Below are 23,681 nucleotides of genomic sequence, written 5' to 3'. Positions count from 1 at the left end.
GATAGCAGTTTTATTGCTTGCATTGAGAAGAGACTATCAGTGCTTCTGTTCATGATTCATCTCAGAGGAGCTTGTTACTCGTCACACCTGGGATTACTAACCTGATGAAAACAAACCAGGGTTTGGCATTAGAGTCTGAAGCACTTTAGTCTGATGGGTCGAAATATATTTTGCAAGCAGGAAATGTTAAATGCAATGACCATATGTTTAAAGTCGTCATGAACTATTAAAAATGAAATATTGGAATGGAGTATATAAATGATTCATTCGTGCACATCATTATTGTTGTAATAATCTTGAATCAGAATAGGTTCCTCTTGTAGCATCTCTTCTCTTATGATGTGGGCGGGGCAACCTGTCACTCACATGAGATCAGCCAATAGCAAACCACAACCAGCCAATCAAATCCACACAGACAACATCAAGCCCTGCCCACATTTGTTCTTGTTCCAGAAGCGTTTCACTCGGATAAACGACACAATAGAGAAGAAAAGACGAGCACAATTTATGTTTCATGTCGACTTTAAGAATTAAGAATCCATTAAAAAATGCATATGCGAGAGACTTTCATGCAACCCAAACTTAATGTCTCAGATAAATGACAGAAATGGGCTTGTCTGGCCTCATCTGCACTCCTCCTGTCATCAGGCAGTCGTTGGGATTATATTTGCTGTTGTATCATAAGAACTGGTTCTTCTTGTTCAGTCCTCATTGTGGAGGTGAACACAGTCACGCAAAAGTGCAGAATCACCGTTATACACCAAGTTTAAAGGCTACAGTATAAATGCATAAAGAACACAATCTAAATGTTTACATTGCTGTACAGTATTCAAACACTGTCACATGTCAGTGTAACATTAACCGGAAAGGCCTTTACGTTGATCATGTACCGTACGTCTTCAGAGAAAGAGTTCAGAGATGATTATATAGCAGCTGAGAGCGTGCAGATGAAATACACAGCATTAAATGTCACATTATCTGAACAAAATGCATTAGGGAAAGTGTGTGCATAAGTGTGAGTTGTGAGTTGCACGCACTTAACCGTAAACCTTTTAAATTCACCTGATCATAACTGTGTGTTTTAATAGGGGGCAAGGTCTTCATGCAGTTTGATATTTTGCTTTTAATGACAAGGTAAGTAGTATAATGTCATTATTTCCCTTGGCAATGAAAGCAGTGGTTACAATATTTATTGTGGAGAATTAACTTGTATCCATGTCAGTCCAAGCAGTTGTAAACCCATTCAGAGGAGATTTCTTATTTTTTATGGAATTTTTTGGCGGTAGCCTATTCATTATAAATCATTTATTGGTGCACATCATTATTGTTGTAATAATCTTGAATCAGAATAAGTTCCTCTTGCAGCGTCTCTTCTCTTCTCTGATGATGTGGGCGGAGCAACCTGTCAATCACATGAGATAAGCCAATAGCAAACCACAACCATCCAATCAATTCCACACAGACAAAATCAAGCCCCGCCCACATTTGTTCTTGTTCCAGAAGCGTTTCACTCGGATATACGACACACTATATACGACACACTAGAGAAGAAAATATGAGCAGTTTTGAAAATTAAGGATCCATTTAAAAATGCATATCTGTAGACCAATAATGGTAATAATAGTGGACTCATCCTCATATGTGTGCATGAGAAAAATGGACTTTTCCAAATTAAATTCTAAACAGGCTTTCAAGCACAATTTGCACCATTTCCTAAAAATTGCCCTTTTATATGTTTTCTCGTGTCAATATGATCCATCTTAAAGCATAGTGCATTTAAGCTAAGGTTTTCCCATAGGCTAATGTCTTCCGTCTCCTGTGGATCCTCTCGCCCGGGTAACGGCTCTAAACACAAGAGATTACTGTTATTAGATAAACCAGCATAAACAAACTAGAAGTATGGTCTAACGTTTAGGAGCCAAATACATTTTAGGGATGATAGTCTGCATGTCAAACATGTGCAATGCCTGTTTATGTTTGCATTTATGGTCTTTAAATGAATTGTAGCAGCCCTTGGATCCAAAAGAGAGAGTCTCGACTGATGCATAAGGTGTTTCTTTATTTAGTTCGCCAAACCAGCATGACGTTCAACTTTCAATTCATCCTCACCTTAGCACCGTGAAAACTGTATTAAAAAACATACATACAACAAACATTTCACACACTTGTTTTCACGGCTACAAACGTCATTACATAAACATTTAGGGTGACAAACATTTACACAGCAATATAAACCATACATATATGCAAACAATTTCCAGATTTATATATGAATAAAACATACCTCGCTGCGCTCACCAAGGAATGCAAACAATATACGATAGTCCTTTCTTCCGTCATGAAACGGGCGTCGAATTATTTAAGTTCACGAACAAACAATCTCAAATAAAATCCATGTAGGCTCAAACACAGCTGCGTACCATTCACACCCGCCAGCTACCCTTTAAAGCTCATCTTCTCTTGTGCAAACTACGGTGCCACCAAAGGGACAAATTTCAACATCACAGGTGTATCGAATTTCCGGTCAATCACATACAGATAACATTAAAGCGCATACAAAATATAGAAACATTTGAATAAGGTGCAAACATTAAACAAATATTTTACCAATAACCCAACCCATATTTCATTTAATCAACAACATACATTAAACTCCAAAGTGGTCCTTTACACTCCCACCAATCATGTCATGATAATGCAACACCAAATAAATCCTACATGATTCTTAAGATCTTATAGACCACTTACTATCCCAATATTGGACAATTGTGCAAATAAGCATAGAGTTATGTTAATATGATGGGTTATGTATGCATGTTTGTTTGAGCATGTATGTATGTGAAAGTATACTTCATGACTATTCGCTTTCAAGAAGCAGCACCAACTTTTGAATGGGCCTCTCTATAACAGAAGGTTTAGATGGACACTGATGTTTTCCTGATTTCTGTTCTCCAACTCGTATTTTGACTCTTCGCACTAAGCCATCACTATCCATAAAGGTTTCCACTACTCGCCCCAACTGCCACTGGTTTCTTGGGAGGATGTCTTCCTTTATAATGACCACATCATTCACTTTGAGATTGCGCCGGGCCACATGCCACTTCTGTCGTGTGGAAATGTTCTGGAGGTATTCCCTCTTCCATCGACTCCAGAACTGCTCGATCAAATATTGAACTCGGCGCCATCGCTTTGTACAGTATACATCCTCACTTTCAAATTTCCCAGGAGGTGGAAGAGCAATTTTTGACTTCATTAGGATTAGATGATTAGGCGTTAAAGGTTCAAGAGAGTTAGAATCATTTATTCCATCTATGCTCAGTGGGCGGCTATTAACGATGGCCATGGCCTCGTAAAATAGTGTCCTAAGGGAGGGATCATCAAGCCTACCTAAACTTTGAGCCAAAGTAGCATCCAACACACTTCGAACAGTGCGTATCTGGCGCTCCCAAACTCCACCAGCATGGCTTGCTGACGGGGCATTGAAGACAAACTCACACTGATGCTCAGCCAGAAACATTTCCAAAGCCTGGTTGTCACACTGTTTAAGTGCTTCTTTCAATTCGTTCCTTGCTCCTATGAAATTCCTGCCTTGGTCACTGTACAGTTGGCGCACTACTCCTCTTAGGCTGATGAGACACCGTAAGGCATTGATAAAGGAGTCAGTGGACAGATCTTCTAACATTTCAATGTGGACAGCTCGGGAATAGAAACAGGTAAATATCAAGCCGTACCTTTTGTACTCCTTCCTACACCTTTTAATGACAAATGGTCCAAAGCAGTCCATTCCACAGTATGTGAACGGGGCAGATGCTTCAACACGCTCTTTAGGAAGCTCAGCCATACGCTGCTCTTCTACTGGACGCCTCAGCTTCCTGCACTGAACACACTTGTGTATCAGTTTCGCAACCAACTTGCTGCCACTGACGATCCAGAATCCATTTGCTCTAAGCTCCATTTGAGTTTGACTTCGACCTTGATGGCATACTTGTGAATGATAGTGCGACAATACAAGCTGGGTGATATGGCTGTCTTTGGGTAGAATGCGCGGGTGCCTAAATTCTTCACTAAGTGATGAATGTTTCAGTCTTCCACCAACACAAAGTATGCCTTCTTTAAGAATGGGATCAAGACTAAAAAGAGGGCTAGAACATGGAAGACTTTCCCCTGTTTCAAGTGCCTTTATCTCTCGACTGAATGCTTGCTGTTGGACAAGTTTTATCACTGCTTTAGCAGCACTCTCACGCTCTTTGACAGTCACAACATCAGTTTGACACTTTCGTCCAGACACTAGTCTCTTAATTCTTGCCACTACCTTAAGGAGGGTTGTCCAAGAGGATAACCTAGACAGGCGATCAAGCATGTTCGTGCAATCGGTCACTCTTATTGCAAATGCCTGAATGGTTTTAACCTCTGGGTCACCAACCAACAGGTCGGGTGACGAAGTGGGTTCCGGATGGACCTCTTCCTTCCACAAAAATTCAGGACCTGATAGCCAGGTTGTTGATAAAATGTCTGATGCACGGAGCCCCCTAGAGGCGTGATCAGCTGGATTTTCTGTTGTATCAACATAATGCCACTGGCTCGGATTGGTGTACTCTCGTATAAGCTGAACACGATTCGCCACAAAGATATGAAATCTCCGTGCTTCGTTGTTGATATATGCTAGAGTGACTTGAGAATCTGTCCAGAAGAATTCCTCATCAATCTTCATATTTAGCTCTGATTTTAGCAGAATGCTCAATCTGGCTGCGACCACAGCAGCTGAAAGTTCTAAACGGGGGATGCTTGTAATCTTTGATGGTGCAACCCTAGCCTTTGCCATGACGAAACTGCAGTGAACTTTGTTCCTGACATCCTTACATCGAAGGTAAGAACATGCACCATAGCCTACACTGCTAGCGTCTGCAAAGTGGTGCAATTCTATGCTCACAATCTTGCCAAAGTCTTGTGGGTGATAACATCTTGGGATCCAGACTACTTTAAGGCCTCGAAGACCAGCCTTCCATTCCTCCCACCGTGGAAGCAAGTCCTCAGGAAGCAGATCATCCCATCCAATGCTCCGACGACACAGTTCCTGCAGAATGCACTTTCCACTTAGAACGAATGGAGCCACAAAACCCAGAGGATCATACAAGGAAGCTATGACAGATAGAATGCCGCGGCGTGTGTTTGGCCTGTCTTTCAAGTTTATGTTGAAACTGAAACTGTCACTTTCAATTAGCCACTGAATACCCAGTGCATATTCTATTGAGGCTGAATCAGGATTGAGGTCAAGCTGTTTGACCCTTGACGCTCTTTCGGATGCCTCAACACAATGAAGAGCCTCACTTTCATTCGAGTTGAATTTGTGGAGTCGCAGGCCTCCTCTTTTACACAACTCTTGTGCTTCAACTACCAGTTCACAGGCCTCCTTAACTGTGGGAACACTCACTAGCCCATCATCAACGTAGAAACTATTTTCAACAAATGCCGCTGCAGAGGGATAATGTGCTTTGTATTGCTGTGCAAGATATTTCAGGCCAAAGTTAGCGCACCCTGGAGAGGAAGCAGCGCCGAAGAGATGGACTGCCATCTGGTATTCCTTGGGCTCACTTCCAAGGTCTCCCTGCTCCCACCATAGAAACCTCAGGTAACTGCGATTGTCAGGTGTGACGAAGAACTGATGAAACATCCTTTCAATATCGCAGATGATGGCCACCTTCTCCTTTCTGAAACGACAGAGAACTCCCACCAGGGAATTAATCATATCGGGGCCTGTCAGCAAAGTATCGTTCAACGAGATGCTACAAAATTTAGCTGAACAATCAAAGACAACTCTCAATTTGCCAGGCTTCTTCGGGTGGTACACACCGTGGTGGGGTATGTACCAAACAACATCTCCGACAGATACCTCTGGGGCTGGCTCTGCGTCACCTTTGTTGATCACATCCTCCATGAAGGCCTTGTAATGACCATAAAACTGTTGATTGGCCTTGAACTTCCTCTTTAAGTGCTGCAAGCGAATTATGGCCAGCTTCTTATTGTTAGGTAATGATGGGGGATTTTGGCCTTTAAATGGGAGGGGCATCTCCAAATGACCGTCCTCTTTCTGCCGAATGTTTTCACTAAGAATCTGTATGAAGCGCACATCGTCTTGAGAGACACATTTATCCTCAGAATTCCTCTCATTGAAGTCAGACTCCAGAACCTTCAAGATGTCTGCGGCTGATGGAACTGGCATCTCTCTCACTGCAACCCTATGTACGAATCTTTGACTTCCCTGTCTATCCAAGTGGGGATTAGCTGCTCCTATGATACTCCATCCCAACTCTGTCTTCTGTGCGAATGGTTCATTCTCACCACCAGTGATGACCTCAAGGGGAGCTAAAGCTGAAGGACAATCACAGCCGATCAACAGTCCCACTGCGCAGTCTTGAAGAGATGGCAAGTTATTTGCAAGATGTTTGAGGTGAGGCCACTGCAATGCTGTGGTTCTGGTTGGTATACAAGACTTATCAACAGGAATAAAGTCACGTGTGTATGCTTGCCGTAACTGTATATGATTTTCAGAATGAAAGCTTCGAACTAGCAAACCACACACACTTTGACTGGCTATAACTGTGTCTACAGCAGTCATTGTGCTAAGTTTCAACTGTAATGGTTGAGAAACTACATCCAGCTCTCTGACAAGGTCTTCCAAGACAAAAGATGAATCACTCTGTGTGTCGAGAAGAGCATAGGTAAGAATTTCCTTCTGAGGTTCTTTCATAGATGACAAGAAAACCGGAACAATACTTGAGGTAGCAGAAGAATTCTGAGTCACTGCATGGGACACAACTTTGCGGACTTGCTGATTTACTTGTCCTTCTGTGGAACCAGAAGTGGAACTTCTCTTTGTTTCACCGGCTCTCTCCTCTCTCTCTTCATGCAGACAGGTTGGATGGCGCCGGCTACACACTCCACAGACATGCCGCGTTTTACAATCTTTAATTATATGTCCTTTACGCAAACATCCAAAGCATAGATAATTTTGATGTATGAACACCTTTTTATCTCCCATAGACTTGGCAGCAAAGACTGGGCACTTAGCAGTGCCGTGCAGTTCATCCTTACAGACAGGGCATGGCAGCTTTGGCTTGAAGGGAGACAAACTTTCTGATTTAAATGCATGATATTTTGTTTGGGCACTTGTACTGAGGGCCTTTGCCCTCTTAGGGAACTTTTCATCTACTGAGCTGGAGCTCAAGAAGGAAGAAGTGATGGGATTACAGGCTATACGGGCTTCCTTCAGCACAAACTTAGTAAAGTGTTCAAAGATTGGATATTCTCCAGATGCATCAAGCTGCTCTACTACGATTCGGCTCCATTTGCGGACAATCCAGTCTGGTAATTTTTTCAAGAGCTTATGATTTTCCTCACAATCATTTAAAATGGCCAAACCTTTGACATGGGGCATAGCTTCTTCGCAGCTCTTTAAAAAGTCAGCAAAATCTCTAAGTGCCAGAGAATCATTAGGACTAATCTTAGGCCATTTCATCAGCTTATCTCGAAACGCTTTCTGCACAATGAATGGATTTCCGTACCTGTCCTTTAAAACTGCCCAAGCACCTTCATATGCATCCTCAGAGCTCCGGTAAAAGAATCCTTCCACAGCCTTCCGTGCCTCTCCTGAGAGGTAGCCTTTCAAATAAAGCATTTTTTCACTAGCAGAGATAGGTTTCCTGTCAATCAGAATTGTGAACGACATCCAAAAGTCAACAAATTTCAAAGGATCACCAGCAAACATGGTTGGTTCAGGAACAGGCAGACGATTTAGACTTAATGAGCTTGCAATTGCTTCAGCTAAGTTGGCTGTTACACTCTGAGATGATGGTTGCGATTGGAACAGGGAGACTCCTGTATCTAGTTGTCTGTTTGAATATGTAGCCGGAGTGGTTCTGACAACAGAGGCTGTATTTGGTTCTCCCACCATGTTCTCCACATCACCTTCCAGTTTATTGTATGTTCTAACTCGAGCTGCAGCCACTTTCACATCCATGCTTGCTTGCAGCATTTTTAGCCTTGTTTTCTCCTCTTCTAACTTCAGTTCCACTTCTACTTGTTTCTGCTTCATTTCTATCAACATTTGTGACTCATGGAGTTTCCATTCACTTTCCAGCTTAATAAGTTTGGCCTGTTGAGCTTGTATCTCTTCAATAGACTTTGCCTGTTCTAATTTGGCTGCGAGATCTGCTTCCGCATCTGCTCGCTTGCTAGAAGCCTTAGAGCTTGTGATTGACAGGTTATCTAATTTTATGGATTCTTCTGAAATAACACTTTCAGTGCTTGTCTCACCAAAGACAGATTTATATTCTTCACGACTTAAAATCATTCGCACTCTTTCTTTTTCAGCTTCCTCTTTAAAGGTCTCTTGAACTAGACCTACATCAAGCCGTCTACTCACAAGGTCACATATTTCTGTTGTCAGTGTGTTACAAGCATCCAATTTCTGCACAATCTCTGGTGTGCTAAGAGAATTTCGTTGAAGTGGCTCATAATTTTGATTTACACGGTCATATCCACTCTGAATGTGTCGGTTTATTTTATCAAGATCCTCCTTAAAACAGAATTTCTTAAGCCTAGTTCTAGCTTCTCGTGCTATCTGCTTCCAAGATTCATAGGCTTTCAAAAATGCCTTTACGTGCCTTTTAGCTTCCTCTTCACGCATTTGTTTGCCCTTTTCTGTAAGCTTTCGTTCACGAGAGACTGTTTCTTCTGAGCATCTAGATTCCTCTTCTGACATGTTTGTATCACTAATTGATGTATTTCTAGATTTAAGTGATTCAGGGAGCTGTAGTTATAAGATGGTGGTGTAACCTAACACTACTCACTTCAAATATTAAGATAGACCTACCCCAAAATGTCAAATACCAAAAAACACTTTAAATATTCAAGACAGCTTAATAAAAATTAGAATGGCTAAAGTTAATTTTCGAGATATACAGCTCTTTACCATACAGTTTCACATTTCACAAGTTTTAAATTTTAAGAGTGAAAATAAACCATTAAACATTTCATAATATATGTGACCTTTTCAAATATTTCACAATTCACTCATAAACACCAGAGTCTGTTATTTAGCCTTACGACTTGGATCAATCAGGATATGGCCATGTAAGTAAACAGTTCAGTTTGGTCGTTTTCTTTTTTTTTTTTTTCGATAACCAAAGTCTCTCACCGCATCTAGTCTCTGTTAAACGTGCTACCAATATACGACCTTGCCTGGATGTGTGGAACAAACAATGGCGACCTCCGAAACGAAGACGACACAGCAGATGACTCAGATGTAGCGTCGAGTTTTCACTGTAGCAGCCCTTGGATCCAAAAGAGAGAGTCTCGACTGATGCATAAGGTGTTTCTTTATTTAGTTCGCCAAACCAGCATGACGTTCAACTTTCAATTCATCCTCACCTTAGCACCGTGAAAACTGTATTAAAAAACATACATACAACAAACATTTCACACACTTGTTTTCACGGCTACAAACGTCATTACATAAACATTTAGGGTGACAAACATTTACACAGCAATATAAACCATACATATATGCAAACAATTTCCAGATTTATATATGAATAAAACATACCTCGCTGCGCTCACCAAGGAATGCAAACAATATACGATAGTCCTTTCTTCCGTCATGAAACGGGCGTCGAATTATTTAAGTTCACGAACAAACAATCTCAAATAAAATCCATGTAGGCTCAAACACAGCTGCGTACCATTCACACCCGCCAGCTACCCTTTAAAGCTCATCTTCTCTTGTGCAAACTACGGTGCCACCAAAGGGACAAATTTCAACATCACAGGTGTATCGAATTTCCGGTCAATCACATACAGATAACATTAAAGCGCATACAAAATATAGAAACATTTGAATAAGGTGCAAACATTAAACAAATATTTTACCAATAACCCAACCCATATTTCATTTAATCAACAACATACATTAAACTCCAAAGTGGTCCTTTACATGAATTATTTGCTAATAGATATAAAGCCTCTTAGCTAATAATTAATTTAAAGACCACAAATACAAACATAAACAGGCATTTCAAGCAATTATAATTTCTGCTGTGATTTCTGATTCTCATTTGGCCTCCGCTTGAACGATCGAGAACATGTTTCATGCATCTCAGAAAGGAAAGACAAATGTTAATATTTCACTTTACTATATTCATTTGCGAAATAATCTGACAAATCAGTAACATTTAATCCGTTTTTATGCATTAAATATTATCCAAAGAAAAGAGGGACTTTTTTGGGCAATTTTATAGCTATTATGATTATGAACAGATTTAACCTTAATGTCCTCTGAGCACTTGGCATTGTTCCCAAACTCTTGCATGGTCGCAAAGTCACTTATTTTATTGCAACATCCCAAAGCGTTGCAAAGATACAGTCTCACTTCCTCTTTGGTGTCTCGAATACTTTGGAGCACAGACTTCAGTTTGGTCTCTTTTTAAAGATGACACTTGTCAGATTATTGCTGAAGTGAAAAAAAAAAGTTTACAATGTAAACTTGAATTTTTTTAAATGAAATTTTAGGGTTTACTCTAAACCTGTGTGAAAACCAAAGCCATAAATCTAAACAAGTTGTGTCCCAATCCCAAATTTGAGGTTGATATCTTAAAGAATTAGCTTTCAGTGATATTTTGTTTGGCTGCAGTACCAAACGCTTCCACTAGAGGAAATTAGTCTCACATATTTTCCATAGACAGTAAAAGAAATGGACACTGCGACCCCATTGGATTCAACGGAGAAAAGTGAAGCCAATTAGAAGCTCTCACTTCCTGATGGTGAGCGACTGCGCAGACTCACACTGAGCTTGACAACGTAGATGTGACGTGAGCAACCCGTCTGTCTTCTAGTGGCTGTGCCGAGAGAAATCTGAATCATTCCCTTCTGAAACTTGCAGAGACGGAGAGTGTGTGTAGGAGGTGTCCATGAGCGAGGAGCAGGAGAAGCTTTTGCTAAGTATTCTGATGAATTATTTTGTCATTTTGTCTCCACGTCCCCCCGATTGCCCGTGAGCTTCTCCTCCTGTCCATACGGTAATCTCTCTACTGTGCGACAGAGAGTCGCGTGGTTATGACGCAATCGTTAGCCTATTTTTACAAAAACTGCATCTACGGGGCCATAACGTAAGATACAAGGTAATGGAGCCTTTTATACATTTTCGTGTTTCTTTAGAAATAAATAATGGACAAATGGAGTCTTTATTTTGATGCCAAAATGAATGGGAGTCAATGGAATGCTAACAGCAGGTGATGGTCTGCTAATCAATGGCGGCGCCCGGGGAAGCTTCAGTTTTCTCTGAAAGATTACCCCCTTGATTTTTGACCGCGAACAATACAAGTGTGACTATGTTTTTCAGGAGCATTTAACCTTTTCAAATCATGTCCATTATCTTTTTTTGTGTTCACACAGCAAGTGCCAAAACCTTTACTAAGTTTCATACCATTCCGATGAAGTAAAAATTTCAAAAAAAAAAAAAAAAAATGACGAACAGCACCAGAGGAATAAAAATAAGGTGGATAAAATAAATATTTAATTTAGGTGGTTAAATATATATATATATATATATTCCTGGGCCTAAGTTATGGAGAACTAGCACGTCAGCCATGTAAAAGCGGCCCCATATGTCTTTAATTAATCATCTTCAACCGTTTCCTTTGTTCACTGTGACTTGCATGTTTCAACAGCGAAAGGAAGGACCAATGCAAACAATTATATCTGAATGTAAATCGCCTCAATGTTTGCGGCTGCGTTTGCAGTGATTATTCAAAAACTGGTTCTTCCAGTCTCTAGAAGTGCAGAATCACTCTAACACACCATATAAACGCCATAGCAAACTGTACCAAAAGTGTGTTTGCATTCGCCTGCTGACTTGTCCTGAAATGACTGGATCAACATTGAAGTTATTCCTGTACATACAAGTTAGCATGAAATACAGTAGTTCTTCATGTCCAGCTTCTGATTTAACGTATAGATATTCTCAAGTTCAACAACATGACAAGTCATGACATGACAACACTGACGAAAGGACAGACTTTTAGCCAGCATAGAAGTTTTCTCTTTTTTTATTTAGGGCACACTAGACCATCCTTGCTGTCTAAAGGCAAATACTAATATTAAAAGGATAGTTCACCCGAAAATTTAAATTCTGTCATCATTTACTCACTCTAATGTTGTTCCAAACCTGTATTAATTTATTTCTTGTGCTGAACACAAAAGACGATATTTTGAAGAATGTCAGTAACCAAACAGTTTCTGTTCCCCATTGACTTCAGTATAAATATGGAAGAAACGGTTTGGTTTCAGAAAAACAATCCAGAATAGAATTAGCATGAAACCCATAGTGAGTCTTCTGATTGACCTATACAAACTGAACATATATGTTCATGCATTAAAGGGTTAATAGAGGTTGTCACAAACATTTATTTTATCAATGCTGGGTATATTCTATTTGAAAAAGTTGCATAGAGGGTGCAATGAACATTTCAACATCTCTAATTTTATTCATGCTCTCGTCTTGTTGAGTAAAGACTGTCTTGTCATGTAGAGAGAAGTTGATTTCGGCTCACACCCATGCATTCAGGCCACGAAAAATAGATGTTAATCCATGCAAGGTTTCTTTCTTTTCTTTCTTGTCACTGTAGTCATAGCATGCATGCTTCAAACACTGAGGTCACGTGACCAAACACCCGCACTATCATGTGTCACGTTACTTATTAAGTGCTTAATGTGATATTTACGTGAATGAAAGTGGAGGAATACTTTTTTTTAACCATTAAATTGCATTAATTCATATTGATATCAGAAGACAGATTTAATGTAAACTATTCTTAAACTGTGCTGAACTAACCCACACAAATCAAACAAACCTTTTCCCAAGGCTGGGCGGCTCAAAGTTCACTGGTCACTAAAAAACGACAACGAAAAGCTTTCTGAGCAAGCATGAAGATAATACAGTAAATAGACACAAAAGTACAGAAAACACTGAATTTGTAGACAATGCTGCACTGTTTATAATGGAGTTACTCCAGTCACATTTCTCCTTCCAGCGGAGGTGAGTTAATTTTCAAAATGTCCAACAATTTGTTCCTAAATATTTCATGAGCTGAGCATCACGGAAAGGGAACCAATGTTAAACAAGGGCTGTAACATCAGTTTGGGTATTGAATGGTGTTTTGTAATCTGAACTCAGTGCTTTATGCTACGTCTTTGTGATCCCACAAAAGAAAAAAAGGAAGGGGGAACTTGTATATATTTGAACGGTTGGGTGTGTCCTGAAGTATAATGGAGACAAAACACAACATAAACAACAGAACTTATCAAATAAATGACCTGATGTCCTGTGGGATGGGTAACACATTCATAAGCCTCTTTAGGCCTTGCTGGTGTCGTGTGGTATAGTGGCATTATGTTACAGGACTTATTTCCAAAAAAAAGATCTTGTCAGAAGTGGGATTCGAACCCACGCCTCCAGAGGAGACTACGACCTGAACGTAGCGCCTTAGACCGCTCGGCCATCCTGACACACGAGCCTCAGCGGCGCAGATTCACAACACAACAGCTCCATTCATAATAAAAGTCCCTGGGTTTATTTTAACATGCTTTTAAAATAAAGCATGGTATAAAGTTGCGCTAAAAAGTGATTCCATTTATAATATGGATTGTCCTGAATTAAATAAAAAATAGCTTGAATTTGACATTGCTATGAAGCTTATGGCGTGCAAAAACATCTTTAATTTCCGAAATGAAAACAGGGGACATTTCCTAGTTCAGCCGTAAAAATATAATTGAAGTCTTATTTTAAATTTACTATCTATTAATAAATAAATAAAAAAACGGGGAGAATAAATTTTTTTTTGGTTTCACGTCTTTGTTTTTTAATTGTTGTAGGTTCTGTGATATTGTAATAATTTTATTATGATGTTTTAATACAATTCACCAAATATCACACTATAAAAATAGTAAACAGTAAATACTGCAAATAGCAAAACTATAAAAACATTATAACAAAATTGTGACTTTAAAAAACACATTAAAAAACATATAGCCTAAGTAAAACGGTATTTAACAAATATTTTAAATTTATTTTTGTAATGGTTTCATTTTCACAAACTGTAATATATATTAATGACACATTAATTACAGCTTTAATTTTTTTTGTTGTTGTTTATGTTCATGCTTTCATGCTATGTTTCTGATTGTGATTAAAGCTCAGTCTGATTTATGCTACGTTGGTCGGTTTTGAACATGCTGCAAAACAAGGACATTTCCAGGGACAGATCCAGTCAGGGAGTCAGGGACACAACACCAAATCCCAGGAATGTCGAGGGAAAATGGAGGCGTCTGATCACCCTATTGTTTGGTCTTAGCTAGTAGCCTATGGTTTTGCTAGTCTCTCACTCTGCAGTTGAGAAGTCATGTTGGAATGGAAACATAATGGAAACCAGCTTGGTGGCCAGTTAAAGGCAGGGTAGGCAATTTCAGACAGGCTAGTAATAGCAAGCTAGCTTTGAAAGCATAAGATCCCAGTGTCTCCTTCAAAACACATAGGCTGAATCCGAAATAGCCCCCTATACCCTCAAATAGCACGTTATTTGAGAGGACAGACATTCGTAGTGGTGTCCGAAACCATAGTGGACGTCATTGAGTGCACTCATTCAATCCCACATTGCACTGCAATAACAAGTGTACAACCGATGTACACTCAACGGCTGTCTGAATTCGCTCACTCCTTTTCATTCACTCCTTCAAGTGAACAGTGTGGACTAACGTAGGGAATGAGGGTTTAGGGGGAGATTTCGGATTCAGCCATAGAGTTTGCAAAGCATCACGGGAGACAGCGTTAAATAACCTCACACCTAATATTTAAATCACTTCTATTATTGATTGCTATGGTGTTTATGAAAAAAATGGCCTACCCCTTTAAGACCAGCAACCCAAACGTCTGATCTATGGAGCTTTTCAGATTTGTTGTTTCAAATCTCTCTTTATTCATCAAAACCCACCACATGCTCTTCTTCTGCGGTCTCCTGGTCCTCCAGCATCATCCTAAGATGCCACATCTGCACGCGAAATGCAATGTGACCCTGTCAGGAGGGTGTTATTTATAGCAACAGACTTCTAAAACCATCTGGATGTGTTTTATCACATAAATGAAGCTATAAACACTAATGTAGACACAATTTAAGTGTGCAAACAGAGCACAGATGTAATTACTGGAGTAAATGAGCTACTTTATGACACTCATTGTTTGTGTGCCGAGGTTCATGGTCAGCCCTCCTCTATTATCTGTCAAATGCCTTTCGATAAATGTGATTTATCACCCATGAGAATGCAAGATGCTAAATATTACTCATTGAACTTAATGTTTTCCGGACAGAAAGGGAATCGTTTGGTCCAGTTGCATGTTAGTCTGTTATTAATATAAAATAAAATGTTTTTAAATAATAGTATCATGCATGCTTCATTTCAGGATCTAATTATGCCAAAATGACACTTCAAAGCTTGAGAATGTTGAAAACACTGATAGCATGGCTCTTTAGTCATTGCATATGACAACTTAGACTTGTATTGTCCGCAGCCCCATTGCATAATATTTCATGTCACAACTGAACCATGGGACATCATGAATAACTTCTCCAGAATGATCTGCTGTAACTCCTGAGGGTCAGAAGTTGAACATGATCATGTGACGCTTTCAAAGAAACACACTTTATACAAACGTCACGACTGTATCGAGCCAAAAAATGGGAAAACATTTGATATCAAAAGAAAGAAAGGTCAGAATATGATCATGTGACACGTTCAAAGAAACAGACTTTATACAAGCGTCACAGAGGAAGACTGTATGGAGTCAAAAAATGGGAAAACATTGGATATCAAAAGAAAGAAAGGTCAGAACATGATCATGTGTTTGGAAGCATATGGGTAGCAATATTCAATTTGAAATGTAATATGCAAAATGACAATGCATTCCTGCAAATTACATTTTCCATTACAATTGTGCAACGTTTGATGCTAAATGAAAATGATAATTCAATTATATAATTTAGATTTGCCATTTCATACACTAGTTATTATGGAATGATATTCCGGACATTATTCAAAAGGATTGCTATTTAAATATGACAGGGTCAAGACTCGTAAGATATGGGAAACACAGTTGCAAATGGACTTTGCATTTTCATTTTAAATTTGGCAGTCACTGTGCGTTCGCTTAAATGAAAATGCAAACGGTAATGCGCGATTTGCAGTTGCGTTTGGATTATGTCACATTTTATGCGTCCACAAATTGAAAACGCAATTGCAAATACAATTTGCAATTCCTTTTGAATAATGTCCGGAATTATGTAGGCTAAATTGCATACCTTATTTTAACGCTTTATAAGTTGCAAAATGAAAATGTATTACAGAAATGATTAGATATGTTTAAGCAAAACCTGTTAGCAAAATGATCATTTAAATGTTATTTTTCTTAATTGCACTTACACTCACAGTTAAGACACTTGCGATTGCATTTTCATTAAATGTCCCGCAATGATGAAGCAAAATTCAATGTGCAAACTGAGAATGGATTCCGAGCCGATCACGTCCCCGCCCCCTCTCGCCCTGTCAATCACTGCGTGAAGTTGGCCCCGCCCAAAGTGACTGAAGGATTGCCGTAAAGCAGTATCTCTGGTCGTACGATGTGTATGATGTCATTGACACTTTAAAAGACTTTTTAAAGCAAATAAGTGACTCTAAAAAATCGAACACCCAGCAGTGTGTAATTTCTTTGCATCTCCTTTCGAATACAACATTCACATTACTAGACAAAAAATGATATCCTGAGAAAAGTGGATTTTGAGGGGTATAGCGTCATAGACCTCCATTCATTCTGCACTCGTCCTGTGAGCGCCCTCATGTGGAGCCAGAGTGGAACTGCAGCCAGTTCAGAAGCCGGAAGTTACTGAGAGTGAAACTTCTCACCTTATTAGACACTCTCTGGCAAAACGTAGGCAAAATAGGCTCAATCATTTTTACTTCGTTTGTGCTGGTTTGTGCTGTACATTCTTTTTTTTTTGTGCTGCTTTGGTTTTTTAATATTTATAGGTCATTCTGAGATCACCCAGCCCCCCACATGCTCCAAATAAACTTTTTTAATATATATATATATATATATATTTTTTTTTTTTGCTGCTTCGGTTTTTAAGATATTATTTTTTTGTGCCGGTAAAAATTTAGTTGGTTCTGCTTCGGTTTTTAAAATAACCTTTTAGACCGAATTATATACGATGAGGTAACAGTTTTTGCTTGAACATGTTAGACATATCTAATCATTTCTGTAATTCATTTTCATTTTGCAACTTATAAAGCGTTAAAATATGTATTCAATTTACATATTAAAACTAGTGTATGAAATGGCAAATGTAAATTATAGGCCTAATTGATTTTTCATTTTCATTTTGCACCAACGTTGCACAAATGTAATGGAAAATGTACATTTAAATACAGAAATGCATTGCTATTTTACATGTTGCATTGTCATTTTGCATATTACATTTCAAGTTGAATATTGATACCCATATGCTTCCATACAATGTGACGCGTTAAAAGAAACAAACGTCTCAGAGGAAGACTCTATAGAGCCAAAAAAAAATGGGAAAACATTTGATATCAAAAGAGAGAAATATCAGAAAAGGAGGTCATCTTCCACCTCAGGGTTCGTTTTATGATAAATATCCCAAGTTACTGTATCAGTTTTATAATAAAGCAGTCATAAGAACACACATGAATCTGCATTTCAGTTATTTAAAGGATTATGCAAAGCTTTAATAAATGCACACACTTGTCATGTGTGTATCAGAACTGGAACTGGTCCAGGACTGGGGGTGGGACAGTTTTCCAGATCCGACTCCATTCTGGCATAAAACGCCTCAGAAATACACAGAATGGGTTGCGAATGGTGAAACATTGACTCTGAGTCTCACCTGTAGGCCTGTGTGTGATGTGCTCAGGATAAATGAAACACAACACGTTTGTTTTCTTCAATAGATTTTATATAAAACATTAAAAATGTCAAATTTAGAGTCTCAGTGCTAGTGTATTACAGCAATACTTATTATATATGTCATAGTTACATTTCTTAGGTTTCGCTCTAAAATCATTGAATTGATAAGTATATGAAAATGCATAGCTTAAATATCTAAATAAACAAGCAAAAACATCTGAATTGCACATATTTTCACACACGTGATATTTTGTTCGAGTAGATTTCTGATCCTACATATAAACTGCTGCAGATATTCTGTGTCTATCTTGAAATATACCATCATCTACTGGTTTTATATGGCTATACTACATACATAATTCATCAGGAGAGCCTTGAATAAAAAGAAACATAGACTTGCACTTTGTGAAATGAACTGGCGCCATCTATGGACCAAAATGACCTTTACTACGGCTGAACTGCAGCGATTCTCAACATTCATGGTTATGCAAACTGTTTGGGTTTTTACATTATACAGATAAGTGAGATATCATGATCTTCACAAGCTCATTTCTGCTCAGACATCACAAAGCAGTGAACAAAACAAACCAAAAAACATCTTAAAGGAGTAATGCACGCACAGTCCAAGAGTCATATGGACTATTTTAATGGTTCTATGTTCAGATTATTCCTTTTGAGCTGCACACAAGGATATAAACCTTATGGGTTTGATAAATCAAACAACTGAAGTTACTGTAAGAAGAAATAACATTAATAATAATTTGTCAGATCATGACAACATACAGACATTTACCCTGCATAGATTTGTGCTAGAAGTCTCTCCATCTTAAAGTGCCCCATACGCTATTTTAAAGGCTCTTAATGTTATTTTAGAGTCTCCTACAACAGGTTTACACGCATCTAAGGTCAAAAACTCTTTAATGTCCTCATAATCTCCAGTGCAGCGTCAGCTCTTTTCTCTCAGTGTCTGAAACGCTTCAGTCTCTCTAAGCCCCGCCTCTCTGAGAGCTGCTCTGCTCTGATTGGTCAGAAAGCAAACGCTCATTATCATATCTGAATCTCAGCTCTTGATCGATGGCGTGAGTTTCACCGTATCAATCTCAGAAAACAGCGTCTTCTCCACATGAACAACACAAACCAAACTTTTTTGAGGGCGGAGCTAAGAGACACTATCAGCCAATCAAGACCAGAGACTGGCATTATGCAAATAAGATACAAACCTACATAGGAAGTGAGACTCGAATTACCGACGACTCGTTTCAGTTCAGAATCACTTCTTTCTTTTAGGAGACAAAAACTTCCATCAAAGGAAGTTTCTGAAAAAGCATAACAGGACCACTAATATTTCATCTACTTTGTAGCTTCACAGTAACTCTAACACAGGTTCCCAAGTAATGAATGGATAAAGACAGTATTTGCAACAAATATCCCTGCCTAAAGTTGCTTGAGAAATACTGTACATTACACGTAATTAAATATTCACAATGACGTCCGTTGTATATAAAACGTATGGTTTCCGATACACACAGCTATGTGCAATAAACACCTGAACATGAATAAACAATCTATTTAAATAAGACAGATTCACAAATATCATTCAGAATCTGAGATTATACAGTCACTCTAAATATACAAGCATAATTTAAGTCCTCCGACATGTAATATAAACAGAAACAGACGGTGAGTGTCACTCACACTTCAGTTCTCTGAGTATTGCACTTCTAGTTACTGTTAAAATAGGTGGAGCCTATGGAGCTGTCAATCAAACCATCAAAGGGTGGAGCTAATGTGACACTCACAGGATACGAACTACAGTAACTTAAAGGAGAAGTGTAGCATTTATGCCTTCATCTGCCACTGTTCAGCAAAATTGCCATGTTGCAGTGTAAAAATGGCTTACTTATGATCTCTGCATAATAAATTTAACATAAAAATAGTTCACCGTTGGTCAGCAGGGGTCAGTGCGGATGGACTGGACGTGGGTTGAGTTTGTCACTGAGTTTCTGAATGAGGATTGAAAGCTCTTCTGTGGCCTGAGACTTCTCCTCCAGCAGTTCATATCGCAGGCTGGAAATATCCTGCTTTATCTCCTTCAGCTCACCTACAGATTACACGCAAATATGAAGATACAAACACTGAGTTCACACCAAACCGCTCAGGAAACATTTGGTGGGTAAAATGTGCTTAGCTCTGGTGTTGTTCGTTTGGGAGTCACACTCGTGTTGTTGGTGGTCAAAACAGACTAGAGACCTTAATCATATTTACTATGCACTATATTTAATTTCAATGATATTTTTCTGTGTTATTAAACAATATTAAAGGGGTGGTTGATTATGATTTGACTTTTCTAACTTTAGTTAGTGTGTAATGTTGCTGTTTGATCATAAACAACATCTGCAAAGTTACGACGCTCAAAGTTCAGAGCAAAGGGAGATATTTGCTTTTAAAGAAATCGCTTTTTAAGGACTACAACAAACGACTGATAGAGACTACACCACATTCCTCCCGGGTTAGTGACATCACCAACCCTAGAATTTACATAAACCCCGCCCCCTGAACATGATTTATAGATTATCATGACAGAATATGCTAATCAATGACTAGAAGATAATCAGTGCATGTGTGTGTGAGGTAAAAGGACACGAGCTCTTGAAGCTCCGCCCCGTGTGCCGGGAGCAGCAGCTCATTTGCATTTAAAGGAACAGACACAAAACGGTGTGTATTTGCTCACCCTCAAAAAGTGACAATTTTAACATGCTATATAAAAATATCTGTGGGGTATTTTGAGCTAAAACTTCACACACACACACTCTGGGGACATCAGAGACTTCATTTTACATCTTGTGAAAAAGGGCATTACACCACCCCTTTAATATCTAAATCATAGACTATTTATGTCTATAAAAAAAAAACTGTATAAAAAAAAACTAATTTTATATTTTAATGTAGTATTTAAGTTAAAAATGCAGCAAAAGTACTTCAGATCCATTGAATGGAGGCAGATTAGTGCCAACTGGTGGAAACAAATAAAGAAAATCATCTGTAATACCCTGTTGTAGCCACTAGATGTCTGTATAGTCCTATAGAGCTGGTAAGTCCCGCCCCTTCCGCTAACCCCACTGGACCTCTAGGTTGAAAAATCGTCAGTGCAAGTGAATGTGAGAAAATAATTATTTTCTGGTCCCGTTTGAATTTTGCCATGAATGTGAACATATGTTGTCTGTGAATTTTTAATATAATTTTTCGTGTGAAGAATGCAACAATTTAGCTGGTAGAAGTTTGATATGGTTAGACTTTGTGTGAGAGCACTTTGTGGACTACAACTCTTCGCTGCTTTCGACGTGAATCTGAAGAAAGAACAGCCCATTTGGTTTGAATGGTGACATTTGGGTACAAAACACACAGGCATCTCGATCTGTCTCCATAGATTATCGCAGCATTTGCACCGTGATTTGACAAGTGGAGGGAAATGTGTTATGGGGTGACAACACATAGGCGACATGTAGTCTTTCTTTTCCACAACTGCTAGCCAAAGAATCGTACAATATACTGTCAAACTCGTAACATGAAAAATTATATGAAAAATTCACAGACAACATATGTTCACATTCATGGCACAATTCAAACGGGATCAGAAAATAATTATTTTCTCCCATTCACTTGCATTGACGATTTTTCAATCTAGAGGTCCAGTTGGGGTTAGCGGAAGGGGCGGGACTTACCAGCTCTATATGAACATATCCAGGGATATGTATTCCCTCATTACTGAGTACAGTGTTTTCAGACATAATTACTAATTGCTAACATACTGTATTTTTCATATTTCCCATTCACTTTCTATGGTGGTCATTTCTGACCGCTTACAACACAAGTGTGATTATTATTTATTTACGACTCTTTAGCCTTTTCGAATCATTTTTTTGTGATCACATAGCAAGTGTCACCAATTTTCGTATCATTCCGATGAAATTAAGATTTTTTAAAATTCTAAATTATTATTTTTTTTTTTTAGGTCTAAAATGACTGAACAACACCAGAGGGTAAATGTCATGAAAATATTGTCACAATAAAAAAAAAATAAAAAAATAGGCTTCCTTTTCAAAATAAGCAAAATATAATTTATCTGAATTAATTCAATTTATTTTTCTTTTAATTATGAGGTAAAATATGACCTGGACATGTTTATGTAAGACTCAACTTTACATAAACGTCAACTTTGACTTTATTATTATTATTACATCATAATCATACCATCATCATCATAACTTTTTTTTTTATTTTTTAATCCAGGTCGTTGGTTTTAGAGGGAAACTTTCCCATTTATTCTGTTTTTAGCACTTACAGAAACCCCAGAATCTCATTGTAAATCACACGTCACCTTCATTCACTTCATCGTTCTCTTTGTCCACTTGTGCTTTCAGTACGTAGCGTTTGATGAGGCGCTTCATAATTTGCTGTGCGCAGGGAATCAGACGAAAGAGAGATCAGAGAAACTGATGAAAACTGCAGTGATGATTCATCATATGAGCGAGAGACAGAGAGAGAGAGAGAGAGAGGGAGAGAGAGAGAGGGAGAGGGAGAGAGAGAGAGAGAGAGAGGGAGAGAGAGGGAGAGAGAGAGAGAGAGAGAGGGAGAGAGAGAGAGAGAGAGAGAGAGAGAGAGAGAGAGAGAGAGAGAGAGAGAGAGAGAGAGAGAGAGAGATCACTGTTCTTACATGATAGCGTGTGGGTTGGTTTAAGATGCTGTTGAAGCTGTGTGAGTCGGGCATCCTCATGCTGGACTGGGTGAAGAGGTTCAACTGCAAGCATTGAGAAATATTGATTATTAATAAATAGTATTTTCATCATATAAGGGTTTCTACAGCTGATTAGGAACATTTCAGCAGCTGATATCAAAACCAGCAAAATTTCACAATACCACAACAAATCCTAATATGCTCTTAATTCATTTATTCATTAATCTCATACATTTAACAGTTATATAATTAATATAATATTAATATTAAATATCCATTCCTTCTCCAAACCGCTTGTCCTGAGGATCGCGGTGATGCTGGGGCCTTAAAATTAAATAATGAAAAATACATTTAAATACTAAAAAATGAGAGCAAGGCAAGTAAACAGTTAATAATAAAAGAGTGAACAAATACATCAAAAGAAATAAAACAAAAATAGTAGAATAAAGACATAAGTGATGTTCTTGGGTATCTAGCCGCAGTTTAAGTGTTCAAGTGAACATTCACCAATTGATAACATTTCAGAAGAAATCAAATGTAAAATAAAAATGATTATATATATAACTTTTGGCCACCAGGGGGCGACACACACTGCTGAAATCACAAGACTTCTTAGTCTTAACTAAAACTAAAACTAAAACTAGCAAAAATTGTTTTTGGTAATTGGAATAAAGCTTAACAAAAATAAAACATAAATATCACATGAAAAAACTTAAAATTAAAAACAGAAATGTTGCCTTGGCAAGAACTAAAATGATTAAAACTGAAATAAAAAAATAAAGAAATGGTGAAAGCTATATATACAATATTATATTATTCCAGGGTTACTTTATTAAATTTTAGTTTATATATTTTTTATTTTTCATGTAATTTTAGAAATTTCATTATGGGCTTTTGTCATTTTATTAGTTATTTTTTTTT

The 23,681-nt window shown here is 38.3% G+C and overlaps 1 protein-coding gene across 2 annotated transcripts in view; it reads right to left on the bottom strand.

Annotated features, from left to right (window-relative positions):
• Positions 1-18,063: 18,063 nt before the first annotated feature.
• Positions 18,064-23,681, bottom strand: part of trpc3 (transient receptor potential cation channel, subfamily C, member 3) — a 54,416-nt gene continuing 48,798 nt past the window's right edge. For both annotated transcript variants that reach the window (XM_079892135.1, XM_079892136.1), the window contains exons 11-13: positions 22,740-22,823; positions 22,404-22,479; positions 18,064-20,126 (exon numbers count right to left, since the gene is read on the bottom strand). In XM_079892135.1, coding sequence (XP_079748261.1) covers positions 19,984-20,126; positions 22,404-22,479; positions 22,740-22,823 — 303 coding nt within the window. In that variant the 3' untranslated portion in view covers positions 18,064-19,983. The remainder of the gene's footprint in view (positions 20,127-22,403; positions 22,480-22,739; positions 22,824-23,681) is intronic.

Source organism: Squalius cephalus (genome assembly GCF_949319135.1).
Source record: "Squalius cephalus genome assembly, chromosome: 14".
Classification (NCBI taxonomy): Eukaryota; Metazoa; Chordata; class Actinopteri; order Cypriniformes; family Leuciscidae; genus Squalius; species Squalius cephalus.
Note: the sequence above shows the minus strand (reverse complement) of the source record. Positions and strands in the feature narration are given on the sequence as shown.